This window comes from Lagenorhynchus albirostris, chromosome 14 (genome assembly GCF_949774975.1).
Source record: "Lagenorhynchus albirostris chromosome 14, mLagAlb1.1, whole genome shotgun sequence".
Classification (NCBI taxonomy): Eukaryota; Metazoa; Chordata; class Mammalia; order Artiodactyla; family Delphinidae; genus Lagenorhynchus; species Lagenorhynchus albirostris.
In genome coordinates this window covers 62,211,395-62,224,468 of record NC_083108.1, presented here as the reverse complement: position 1 = coordinate 62,224,468, position 13,074 = coordinate 62,211,395, and the positions used below count along the sequence as shown (strand labels likewise).

The following is a 13,074-nucleotide window of genomic DNA, read 5'->3' as shown; positions in this document are numbered from 1 at the left end:
TTGTTCCAGCTTGAAGATGTGAAAAATACGTTCATTGTGCAAAAGTGATGCTTTAAGGGGGGTATCTCTCTCACCTTATGGGCTTGCGGTGCTGAGACCCTGGTCCCCAAACCAGACATGAGACCCCAGGGCAAGAGGGGGCCTTGCTGGTCCCTGCTGCACCTCGGGTCCCAGTGCCTGTGAGCACCACTGGGCACCCTGACTCCCCCAGCGGAGAAGATGGCTCTCCTCCGGGCTCCGCTGCACCGGCCCCGAGGCCTTGGCAGGAGCTACTACCTCCCTGACCCTCTTTCCTCCCCTCCCCTCCTTTCCCCTCCTTACCTATCACCCTTTCCTGAGCCCCAGGGCCTTAGACTCCAACTTCGGGAGCCCAGGGGTCTCCCTGATGGGCCCAGCTCCTCTCCACAGTCCGCGAGGCTCCAAGGAAGGCCCGGGGCTCCCACCGCAGTTCCTCCCAGGCAGGGAAAGCCAGCCTGCCTCCTGCTCCTTGGCCTCTTTGGGGAGGAAGCCCCGCTGGAGGGCACTCCCTGCCTGTTCAGAAGAGAGCAGGTTTTTCTTGGGAAAGACCAGGGGTCCTTGAGACCTAGTGGGCGGTGGTGGACCCTGAGCTCTGTCCTGGAGGGGAGTGGGGGAGGGGCTCCAGGGGCTCTTTGGACGGCGGGGAGGCTGCACTTCTCAGCGTAGCCACAGAGGGGCAGCCTCAGCCTTCAGCCAGCTTCTCCCTGGTGTCCAGGTTCCTAACTTCCTTCATCCGTTCGTTCCTTCAGCAGCTATTTATTAAGCACCTTCTGGATACCAAGTCCTGGGGATCCAGTGGTGATAAAAAGTGACCAAGGTCCTCCCATGGTGTTTGCAACTTAGTGGGAGAGACCACTCTCAACCGCTGTGAACAGATGAGTAAAGGACCTTGAGAGCCGAGCTGAGTGGTGCTTAAGGAGGGGCTCCGGCAGGATGGACCTCGCTGGACTGTTTGGGGAGTGTCCATCTGAGGAGCTGTCAGTGAGACCAGGTCCACGGAAGACAGGCAGCCATTGGGAGAGGCAGGAAGGACCTTCCAGGCCGGGAGGAAGAGGGGAAGCATGGGGAATGCATGTGAAGAGAGGGTGTTAGGGGAGCAGGGCCAGGGCACTTGGGTGATCGGGACAGAGGCGAGGGTGGTGTGGGCTGTGGTGGAGGCTGTGGGGGACGAGGGAGACAGGCAGATTCGACGTGTCGCTTGGAGGTAAACTGACCAGACTTGCTGATGGGTTAGGAATGAGAGGACATGGAGACTCCCAGGCCACCCGTGTGAGCAGCTGTGTGGTGGCTAGGCCGCTCTCTCAGAGCACAGGTGGGCTCGGGAGTGAACAGGAAAGGAGGGGCTCCATGTGGAAAGTGACAAACATGAGATGCTGGGGACATCCGGTTGAAAGCCAGGCTCGGGGATGTCAGCCTAGAGATGGAGATGGGCGGTGCTAGCCATGGGCGGGGTGATCAGCTCAGGAGCAGGGGCGGTGCCAGGCCAGAGGAGGAGCAGAGAGGCAGGGGGCCCATGGGTCTGGAGACGTGGGTGTGCAGCCACTGCAGAGGCCTTCAGGGTGTCTGCAGGGCCTGTAGCGGGTGGACCCCTTCCTCCCTCCCTCCCTTCCTCCCTCCCTCCCTTCCTCCCTCCCTCCCTTCCTCCCTCCCTCCCTTCCTCCCTCCCTCCCTTCCTCCCTTCCTCCCTTCCTCCCTTCCTCCCTTCCTCCCTCCCTCCCACCTGTCTCTCAGGGTCCCACCCACGTGGCATCCTTAGGAACTGGTCACTGATGTGCCCCCAGTGGACTGAGAGCTCCCTGCCCCAGTAGCGGGCAGAGTCCTCCAGTCAGAGGTTCTCTTCTGCACGGCCCAGACCTGAGGGTGGCCATCCCATGCTTTTGGAGGAGAGGAAGGAGGTCTCGGCAGAAGCCCTTCTCTGCTCACTTAAAAACCTTCCCAGAGAACTTGCACCTTCAGAAAGGTAGAGTAGATGTGTCCTTCCTGGTTCCTCCTGCTCAGTACAACACAGAACTCTGGACATTATGTGTAAAGACTCAAAAAGGTTGAAAGAAGATGGCAGACCAGCTAGGGATCTGGGGACCTGAGGATACCTTGATCTGAATGAAAATGAAAAGACAACATGTCAGAACTTCCCTGGTGGTCTAGTGGTTAAAAATCTACCTTCCAATGCAGGGGACTCGGGTTTGATCTCTGGTCGGGGAACTAAGATCCCACATGCCGCGGGGCAACTAATCCCATGCACCTCAACTAGAGAGAAGCCTGGGCGCCGCAATGAAAGATCCCACATGCCACAACGAAGATCTTGCATGCTGCAACTGAGACCCAATGCAGGGCTTCCCTGGTGGCACAGTGGTTAAGAATCTGCCTGCCAATGCAGGGACATGGGTTTGAGCCCTAGTCTGGGAAGATCTCACATGCTGCAGAGCAACTAAGCCCATGTGCCACAACTACTGAGCCCGCGTGCCACAACTACTGAAGCCCATGCTCTGCAACAAGAGAAGCCACCACAGTGAGAAGCCCGCACACCACAACAAAGAGTAGCCCCCGCTCACCACAACTAGAGAAAGCCCGTGCTCAGCAACAAAGACCCAACGCAGACAAAAAAAAGACCCAGTGCAGCCAAATAAGTAAATAAATTTTTTTTTTTTTTAAAGAAAACGTCAAATTTTGTGGCACCCCAGCTACAGCTGTGCTGAGAGGGAAATTTGTAGCACTAAAAGCATACATTAAGGAAGGAAAAAAAAAATCTTAAATCAGTAATCTAAGCTCCTCAAGAATCTAGAAAAAGAAAAATAAGAGCAGAATGAAACCCAAAGCAAGCAGAAAAAAAGAAATAATAAACACCAGAGCAGAAATCAATGAAGTTAAAAGCAGAAAAACAGAGAAAGTCAGTGAAACAACTGGGTCTTCCACAAGATCAATAAAATTGACAAACTTCTAGGAAGCCCGACAAAGAAGAAAGAGAAGACAATTTAAAATATCAAGAATGAAATGGGAGCATTACTGCAAACCCTGCCAACGTCAAAAGGATAATAAGGGGATACTGTGAACAACTCTACGTGTGTAAATTCGACAACTTAGATGAAATGGACCAGTTCCTCAAAAAACACAACCTACTACGACTCACACAAGACTCAGTAGAATATGAATAGGCCTATACTTGTTAAGGAAATGATTTGCAGGTCTAGATAGTTTAATTGGAGAATTTTACCAAACAGTTAAAGAAAAGTTAATACCAATTCTGCATGATTTTTTCCCCAGAAAATAGAAGAGGGGGAATACTTCCCAGTTCATCTTCTGAAGTTAATATTACCCTGATACCAAAACCGGATAAAACAGTCCCCCCGCAAAAGAACAAGTCTGTCATAGATACACATATATATGAATGTTCTTAACTAAATATTAGCAAATAGAAGCTCCTCTCCCTGCAAAAGAAATTCATGACCAAACGCTGGTTCCATATTTGAAATTCAGTCAGTGTAATTCACCGTCTTAAAAACCACATGATCATATCAGAGCAGAAATAGGATCTTATAATATTTTGCATCTATTCATGATCAAACTCTCACAAAGTAACAATAGAAAAAAATAACAAGAATTACCTTGACACGATGAGGAGTATCTACAAAACTCCAACCACTACGTTATACTTACTGGTGAGGACTGAATGGAATGCTTTCTCCTAAGGTAAGGAACAGGACAGGGATGTCTGATCTCACCAGTCTTATCACAGTCCTGGAGGGTGTAGCCAGTGAAATAAGGCAAGAAAAGAAAACGCACACAGGTTGAAAAGGAAGAAATAAAACTGACTCTACAGATGACAAAATTGTCAAAAAATCTAAATGTACCCCCCCAAATTCTTGCATTAATAAGTGAGTTTAGTAAGATTGCAGGATATTATATAAACATATAAAAACCAACTGTATTTTTGTATACTAGTAATGAACATGTTGACACTGAAATTAAAAATACACCACCACTCACAGTTGCTCAGAAATGAAATGCTTAGGTATAAATCCAACAAAACATTTTTAGGATTTATATGCTGAAAAGTATAGGTGCTGATGAAAGAAATAAAAGAAGATGTAAGTAAATGGAGAAACATATCATGTTTATGAATTCCAAGACACAAAAGATGTCAGTTCTTCCCAAATTGATATATGGTATACAGCACAGTTCCTATGAAAATCCTAGCAAGAGTTTTTGTAGATGTAGATGAGATTCTGGAATTTATATGGAAAGGCAAAGGATCTAGAATACTCCAAGTAACTTTCAAGAAGAATAAAGTGGGAAGACTCCATCTACCTGGTTTTAAGACTTACTACGTATATACTTGATACAGTAATTATGACTGTGGTATTGGCAGAGGGATAGAACCGGAGATCAGTGGCACAGAATGAGAACTCAGAAATAGACCCACAGAAACATGCCCAGCTGAGTTTTGACAAAGATGCAAAAGCAGTTGAATGGAGGAAGGATTACCTTTCCACAAGTAGTACTGGAGCAACTGGACATTTATAGGCAAGAAAATGGACATCGACCCAAGTCTCACACCTTACACAAAAATTGGCTCAGAATGGTGCACGGACTTATATGTAAAATACAAAACTCCACAGCATTTAGAGAAAGTAGAAGAAAATATTCGGGGTCTGGGGCTAGGCAGTGAGTACTTAGACTTGACCCCCAGAGCATGACTCATAAAGAGAAAAAATGATAAATTGGACTTCATCAAAATTGCAGAACTTTGCTCTGCAAAAGTCCGTTAGGAGGATGAGAGGAAGCTGCAGCATGAGAGAAAATGTTTGCAAACCAGTACCTGGGAGAGGACTAGGATCTAATATGTGTAAAGAACCCTCAAAACTCGTTGGGAAACACACACACGGGGACCCGCTGGAAAGAAGGCAGAAGACGGGAGGAGACGCTTCAACGGGGAGGATGTAGACGTGCAGTTAGGGGATGCAGACTGGACGCCACAGCAGGGAGACTGTCGAGCGGCTGAAATGGCAAATGTGACAGTACTAGGTGCAGTTAACTTCCAACTGCCATGTGACCCAGCAGTCACCATCCTGGACGTTTACCCCAGAGAAACAAAAACTCTGAACACATACTTACAGCAGATTTATTGGTAATAGCCAGAAACTGGAGACCAGTCAGATGTCTTTCCATGGGCGAGAGGCTCACCAAACAGGCAGGTACACGGTGCAGAGCAGTCGCTTGGAGTCGGAGAGGAACTCTGGGTCTGCACATTGACGTGGGCGGCCTGTCACGGAGGTGACATACCACATGATCCCATTCAAGCCACACTCTGGAAGCGACAACGTGGGGAACAGGTGGTGGTTGCCAGGGACTGGAGGGTGGGGAGTGGATGTGACTGTAAAGAGGGAGACAGAAACGTCCTGAGTCTTGATGGAGCCGACGTCAGCACCCAGGCTGTGATGTTGTGCTGAGCCCACAAACTCTTCCCCCGGGGAGTCAGGGTGAAGGATGCGGGTGGTTGTATTTCTTACAATTACATGTGGATCTACACTTACCTCAAGATGAAAACTTTAGTTTAAAAAAAAACACCTCCCCAGATGCCCACCATTGGTGGGAGAAGACCTAGCCCCATGGTGTGTTTCCTGCCCACTGCTCTGTCCCCTGCCCTTTGCCCCATCCACCTCTCCAGCCCCTTGCTGTGCTACCCACAGCCTGGGTGTCAGTGACCGGCCCTGTAACACAGGCCCTGGGGCTTCCCAGTCCTGCAGGACATCTCTGCTGGCAGAGCACACGGGCACAGCAGGAGGCCCTTGTGGGCTGTGAGAGGGGGGCCTGGAGGCAGTGGGGCCGGCTGGGCAGAGAGGGTGTGCCTCCCGGGTGCAGTGGAAAGCAGGGGTGAGGTTGAGGACCAAAATCTAAAGTAGGGGGTGAGTTTTCTCCCATTACTGAAGACTGCTGTTTGTTTGATTTTGTACCTCACTTTTGTGCTCACCAGGTCATATCATTTGTTATTTGCAAACAAGCAGATTTTTTTTTAATTTTAATTTTTATTTATTTTTGGCTGCGTTGGGTCTTCGTTTCTGTGTGCAGCCTTTCTCTAGTTGAGGTGAGCTGGGGCTAGTCTTCATTGCAGTGTGTGGGCTTCTCATTGCAGTGGCTCCTCTTGTCGCGGAGCGCAGGCTCTAGGCGTGCAGGCTTCAGTTGTTGTGGCTCACGGGCTCTAGAGCGCAGGCTCAGTAGTTGTGGTGCTCAGGCTTAGTTGCTCTGCGGCATGTGGGATCTTCCTGGACCACCTCGAACCCGTGTCCCCTGCATTGGCAGGCGGATTCTTAACCACTGTGCCCCCAGGGAAGCCCCAAACAAGCAGATATTGAAAGTGGAGTCGGGTGGGGGAAAGGTGGAGGCGACCAAGGGCCTCAGTGAAGACAAGGCTTTGATTTCCTTTGGGTCCCCGTGCAGCTGTCACCTTTAGGGGCAGGGGAAAGACAGAGATTCTGTTCTTACTCTTGTAGAAGCCCAGCGTCACCTCAGGGCCCTGAATCATCTTCCACTGGGAAGAGGTCGGGTGGGGGACAAGGATGGTGTGCCCAGCGAAGATCCAGTCAGACCGTGAGGAGGATGTCAGCAGGGCTGCACACACGCACGCGCACACACGTGCACACACGCACACCCCCGGTTCTCCTGGCCCACAGGTGTACGCCCATGCGGGTGCCACACTGGATGGGAAGATGTACATCACGTGCGGCCGCCGGGGTGAGGACTACCTGAAGGAGACCCACTGCTATGACCCGGGCAGCGACACCTGGCACACGCTGGCTGACGGGCCAGTGCGGCGGGCCTGGCATGGCATGGCCACCCTCCTGGACAAGCTGTACGTGGTCGGGGGCAGCAACAACGATGCGGGCTACAGGAGGGACGTGCACCAGGTGAGCGGCAGGGTGCCTACCTTCTGCTAGTCACCGATAAAAATTGCCGTGGGGGCAGGTTTCCCTTGTAACAGACTAATTTTTAGAGCAGTTTTAGGCTCACAGCCAAGTTGAGCAGGAAGATTTCCCGTGTGCCCCCGGCCCCCACACACCATGGCCTCCCCAGGCTCAGCATCCACCAGAGGGTGTCATTGTTATAACCGATGACCCTACACTGGCCCGGGGTCACTCCTGGTGATGCACATTCTGTGGGTTTAGACAGATGGCATGTATGCACCATTAGAGTATCACACGGAAGAGTTTCACTTGTCTTTATTATTATTAAAAACTTTAATTACATAAAGTTAATGTAACCACATTGCAGAGCTTTGAAAAAATGGAGAAGGGTGAAGAAAAACTCCCATAACCTGGCCCTGTGCCACTAGCTTCAGCCCTCCTACCTGTGCATGGTTTCCACTTAATTGTCCTGAAAGAGCATCATCCCATTTGGTTTCTGGCTCAAGTTTGTTGTGGGCGTGTCTTCTAGTTTGATGACCACCCCACCCCCACCCCACCCCACCCAGTGGCTGTGCAGAATTCCACCAAACTGGTGACATTTGGGTTGGTCAAGTTGTGGCTATTCCAGGTAACATTTCAAGTAATATTTGCTTTATAGAGCTTTTGGGTATTTTTGGGTATTTCCTGAGGTGAGAGCAGTGGTTCTCTTAAGTGTGGTCCCCGGGCCAGCAGCACCCACATCACATGAGAACTCATAAGAAATGCAGATTCTCTGGCCCCTCCCAGACCCACTGAGTTGGAAGTTCCTGGGTGGGATCCTCCAGTGTTGAGAACCATTGGGCTCTAGCGTTTTCGTTTTCTATTGCAGCCGGGACAAATCACCACAAATTTAGCCACTTAAATCAACACAAGTGTGTTACACGCCTGTGGCTCTTACCAGACGGCAATCCAGGGGTCTTTCCTTTGTGGGGCCTGGGGAGGATCCACATCCTCCTCACTTAGGGTGTCGGTGGAGTTCAGTTCCCTGTGGTTGTAGGACTCAGGTCCTGATTCCTTGGCTGCTGTGGCCTGAAGCCCTTCTTGGCTTCTAAAAGACTCCACGTCCCCCGGGTCAGGCCCCTTCCTCTTCTAAGCCAGCAGCGGCAGCTTCCCCTCCCTTTTCAGCCCCCACCAGACTTTCCCTTCTGTTTCCAAGGGCTTGTGTGACTAGGTGGGTCCCCCTGAAAATCCAGGATAACCTCCCATCTCCATGTCCCCACCCTAATGAGTCTGTAGGGTCCTTCTTGCCATGTAAAGTAATACAAGTCCCAGAGATCTGAGCACAGGCTCCTTTGAAGGCCATTCCTCCTCCTGCGGCTGGTGAACCGGAGGGGATCATCATTGAGTCAGAGGGTAGTGTCCGAGTGGCTTTTGATAATTTTGCACGTTGCTGTGCTGGCTGGTCAGACAGGTGCACAGCAGGACAGCTTCACCACGCCTCCACCAGCCCCGGGCTTGTGCCTTTTCTTCCCCAGTGGCTGCTGGTTAACAGCTGACAATTTGTCCCTGATGTTTTATTTTGCATTTCTTGGATTACTGGTAGGCTGAACATTTTCCCATGTATTTGTTTACTGTTTGTAGTAATTTTGAAGAGAAGAGATTTTTTTTTTTTTTTTTTTTGGCTGCACTGCATGGCTTGTGGGATCTTAGTTCCCTGACCAGGGATCAAACCCAGGCCCCAGCAGTGAAAGCACTGAGTCCCAACCACTGGACCGCCAGGGATCCCCCAAGAGAATGTTGATGGTCATCATGAGTTAGCAAGCACCTGTTTCCTTATTTTATCTGCACCTCCCCCATTGCTGGGTGTACATGGGGTCTGAGTCTTCAGCTTCAGTGGCGGAGGGGAGTGAGCTGGCACCCCCAGACCAACTGGAAGACACCCACATGCCTGGGGCCACAGGCTGGCTGAGGGGCCAGAGCGTCAGCCTGGCCCGAGCCCTTCCTCTGGGGGGTGCATTTGCCCACAGCCCCACTGCATCCCTCAGCCTCATATGTGAGCCTGGGGCCTTGCCTTGCAGGTGGCCTGCTACAGCTGCAAGTCCGGGCAGTGGTCATCCGTCTGCCCGCTCCCAGCAGGGCACGGTGAGCCCGGAATCGCTGTGCTAGACAACAGGATCTACGTGCTGGGTGGCCGCTCGCACAACCGGGGCAGCCGCACTGGCTATGTGCACATCTATGACGTGGAGAAGGACTGCTGGGAGGAGGGCCCACAGCTGGACAACTCCATCTCGGGCCTGGCGGCCTGCGTGCTCACCCTGCCGCGGTCCCTGCTCCTTGAGCCGCCCCGCGGGACGCCTGACCGCAGCCAGGCCGACCCGGACTTCGCCTCTGAGGTGATGAGTGTGTCTGACTGGGAGGAGTTCGACAACTCCAGTGAGGACTAGGGTCCCAGGCCAGGTCGGGGGTGCGGGGGGTGGTAGCTCCCAGCTTCCCCCACAGCACTTTGCCCTGGAGCACTTGACCCCAGGCTAGCAGCGGCCTTCCCTCCCGCCACCTCCCATCGGCAGGTATTTTTGGGGCCCTGCAGACCTGTGGCTGTGGATCACCCCACAGTGGGAAACCTTCGGGAAGGGCTCGGTCCCCTGAAGTTCACCGGGCTCTCTCCTCCTCAGCAGGGACGGGCTGTGCCACCACCAGCTGTCCTGGCCTCCCTGCTCCCTGGTTCTGGTTCCTACTGGGCCGAGAGGGCGCCCTTCTCCCAAGGGACCTGGGGACTGGCCCCTGGTGAGGGGGCCAGGGCACATCTTGTCCCTCTCGTCGGCAGGGAGGGGGCGTGCTGAGCCCATCGCCTGCCTAGCAGCTCCCAGGGCCGGAGGGGGAGAGAGATCCATCAGGTTGCCTGAGGCTGATTCTGTGATAAAATGATGCCCTCTAGCTGGGCTTTTCGGCCCCCATGTTGTTGATAAATGAAATAAATCATCTTACACGAGGTGTGCATTGCTTTCCTTTGGCCATGGCCTCACTTCCTTTCACAGCCTGTCCAAGGCTGCAGCCCTGGAAGCTTGATTTCTGGGGGGCAGAGCTGTTGGGGGCGATGGGAGGCCGAGAGCCCACCCCCAGGCTAGAAGGGTGTCACCAGGACGCCCGCCGCAGTCTGGTGACAGCTGGTTGCCCACCCACTTGAGCATTTTCCCTGGTGAGGACCTCTTCTCTGAACTTTAGTCCAATCCCAGGTGGCCATCTCAGCCCCAAGTAAAGCCTAGCACCTAGGGAGGGAGAGAGAGATGCCTGGGCCTGCCCACCTCCTGCATCTGAGCATGTAGCGGGGAGGGGGCGCTGCATTTCCTCCAAGTGAGTCTCCAGGGCCATGCTCCAGCAGGTGGGACCTGTGGGCAGGCAGGGCTTCCAGCACCAACCTCACTTCTGCACAGCCCAGCCTCCATCTGAACACCCCCCCTCCTTTGGGGTCCTCGTACCACACCCCCTGCAGACCCCTAGGCCCGGGCATGGATCTGGAAAAACCCCCAGTGCTCTGTTCTCTGTTCTTTCCCGGCCACCTGGGACAGCTGGGTCTTTGTCCCTGTGCCTTGCCTAGAGCCCGCTGCCCTGGTGCCCTGCCATGGAAGAGGGGGGCAGAGGGACGGTGTGTGCTCCTTGGTGGGAGGAAGGGCATGGGGGGTGCAAGCAGCCAGCTGCTCTGGACTCCTTTGGGGGTACCCTAAAGATGGGTGTGGGGGCGAGGCAGTCGCGGTGTGTGTGACTGCTGTCTTGGGGCCCAGGTACCTCTGAGGAAACGTGCCCTACTCCCTAAGCCCACGTGACATCATGCACTTACTCTTCAGGTGGCAAGCCCAGGGTTGACTCTGATGGTCGCTTCCAGTGGGACAGGATGGCCACTTCTCCAGTGTCATCCTCCTGCTCCCAAGGGTGAGGTGTGGGAATGTGAGTTTGGGGTAGGAACCCAGCACTTCCTGTCTCTGCCAGCACCTTGCAGGCCAGGGCTGCAGTCCCTGCAGACCCCAGAGGTTCCTGGGAAGGAGAGCCAGAAATGTCTGCCTCCGCCCCCAAAATGTGTCCGAGGTTGCCAGTGCTATCTCCCCACCCAGACACCAAGGCACAGCTTTTGCAAGAGACCTCTGGTCTGCAGTGGAAGCGGGGAAAGGTCTGTGAGGCCCCACAGGGCATGGGGTGGGGTAGACATGAGCCCTGGAAGGGATCCTGAGAGCTGGGCAGCAGCCTAGCCCTGCCACTGTTCGGTCTAGCATTCACCCACCGCTAGCAGCCCACCAGCTCCTGCCCCTGGGCCCAGGCAGCCAGCTTGCCAGCTTGGCAGGCTTTCAGGCCCTGCATTCAAGCCTTTGCTTCACTCGTGGCTCATCCCTTTCTGTCTGCAAAATCCTCACCCTTCAAAGTTGGCCTCCCCCAGGAAGTCATCCCAGTCAGAACCGGTCGGCCCAGGCTCCTGGCTCCCACGGTCTGCATGCTGGTCAGTCATATGGGTGCCTATGAACCCCCAGCTTCCTCAGCCTGGTATTCACCTGGCACAGGCTGGGCAGACAGACGATCGTCCACTCCACCTGCACTCAGTCTCCTGATGGAGATGTGGTGGTTGGTACAGACGTGGGCCCTGCCCTTAACACCTGAACTCACCATCAAGTGCAAGGTGGCTGCGACAGGACACAGGCGGGGGGCTGTGGGTCTGAGACGAGGCTGGTGACGGTCCTGTCCTGCGGGCACCAGACACAGGTGGTACACAGATGGGGTGGGTAGAGATTTGTGACATTCAGGCATTCAGGTGTTGCCCCCACAGAGGTGGGGTTGTGGGGCGGGAAGCAGCCCTGGGGAGAGATGAGGGAGTTTGAGATGCCTGTCCATGAACCCAGTCTAGCTAGGGCGATGCCTCTAAAGTCAGGAGCTGGGCAGACAGTGCAGCCACACAGACCTCTGCTGGCCTCCATTGCTGGCAGCCAACGGGGGTTCCATGGGAGGGGCCCGGGCACTGCTGAATTCAGGGCCATGGCCAGGCAGAGCTGCCCAGAAGTGGTTGGCCTTTTTACTTGTCCCAGAGAAGTGTTTGCATTCATGACCACATGGGTGCAACTTCCCTGCCACCCTCCCCAGCTGTGCCTCCGTCCTGCACCAGAATGGCTCAGGGAAGGGCCCTAACCTCCGAAGCTCCCTCCCATCCCGACTTCTGCCAGCCTGGTGATGCCCACAGCCTTGGGCCTTTCAGTGGCCCTTATTCCAGGCCCCCTCCGCCAGCCCCACCCTTCCAGATGGGGCCCCCGCATAACTGAGGCAGGACGCCACCCCCCCTCCTCAGCAGCTGCCCTCTCCCTGCCCAGGCCCTTCCACCAACTCTCAGGTCCTCAAAAGCCCAGCTCATCTTTTCGGGGACCTGTCTGCCCCCCTTTCTGTTCCATCCCCAGCCCTGCCCGTCCTGCCCACCCCATGGGCCTGGGGTTGGGTCTGACCCCTCTGTTTCCTGGGCCCAGGGTTCCTCTTCCTCCTGGTCCCCCTAGGCCCTCCTCACCCCCTTTCTCTGCTGCCCCTGCGCTGCTCTGTGCTGTCACCCCACCCCTCCCGAGGCAGGAGCTCCCACGACTCCAGCCCTGACTCCACCTTCTGGACTTTCTCCTTGGTGACTAGCGGCCTCCAGCCCATCGTCACACCTTGACAGGGGCTGCAGGCAGGGTCTCAGTCCTGGAGCTGTCCCCCCACCATCACCATACCGCCTCCCTCAGCCTCCGACACCTGCCTTTACCTCCATATTCTCAGAGCCCGCGCGGAGCCATTCTGCTCCCAACATCTCTCCAGTCTGTTTCTACGGGGGCCCCTTCACCCAGGCCTCTCTGGTCCAGACCGAGTCTACTCACAGGCCTCAAGCATCCGGCTCCGCCGTCGCTGCAGGCTTTGATAGCGCCCGGCGCTCGGGAGGCGCTGACCGCACAGCCGGACATAGAAGGGCCTCACGGGGGGAGCAGAAGCCGGCTTGCAGCCTTGACCTGGAGGTTCCGAGGCGCCGCTGGCCAGGGGGCTTTCGTGCGTCGCGCCTGGTCCCCACCCGCTTCCCGCCCCGGGCCTGGCCTCGCCGGGAGCGCGCAGGGGCCGCTTCTCTGGTGGGTGTCTGGGGAAGGGAGGGAAAGGCAAGGCGACCGGTGATTCCTCCGGAGGGCCC

The 13,074-nt window shown here is 54.7% G+C and overlaps 2 protein-coding genes across 10 annotated transcripts in view; one reads left to right on the top strand and one right to left on the bottom strand.

The window, feature by feature from the left end:
- KLHL22 (kelch like family member 22) overlaps positions 1–9,885 on the top strand; it is a 26,562-nt gene extending 16,677 nt beyond the window's left edge. For all 5 annotated transcript variants that reach the window (XM_060122107.1, XM_060122108.1, XM_060122105.1 and 2 more), the window contains 2 exons: positions 6,687–6,920; positions 8,975–9,885. In XM_060122107.1, the coding sequence (XP_059978090.1) occupies positions 6,687–6,920; positions 8,975–9,340 (600 nt within the window). In that variant the 3' untranslated portion in view covers positions 9,341–9,885. The remainder of the gene's footprint in view (positions 1–6,686; positions 6,921–8,974) is intronic.
- LOC132504559 (uncharacterized) lies at positions 1,752–13,074 on the bottom strand. 5 transcript variants are annotated; one of them, XM_060122111.1, is made up of 6 exons: positions 12,773–13,074; positions 11,547–11,734; positions 10,732–10,925; positions 5,131–5,389; positions 3,673–3,753; positions 1,752–2,114 (listed from the first exon to the last, which is right to left on the bottom strand). In XM_060122111.1, exons 2-6 carry the CDS (start codon positions 11,685–11,687, stop codon positions 2,052–2,054), a joined length of 738 nt encoding a protein of 245 aa, XP_059978094.1. In that variant the 5' UTR covers positions 11,688–11,734; positions 12,773–13,074; the 3' UTR covers positions 1,752–2,051. The 5 variants fall into 5 exon arrangements, 2 of the variants coding, with proteins under 2 accessions (XP_059978094.1, XP_059978095.1); XM_060122112.1 differs by having other exon boundaries at positions 10,732–10,811; XR_009534949.1 differs by lacking the exons at positions 1,752–2,114; positions 3,673–3,753 and adding an exon at positions 4,987–5,013.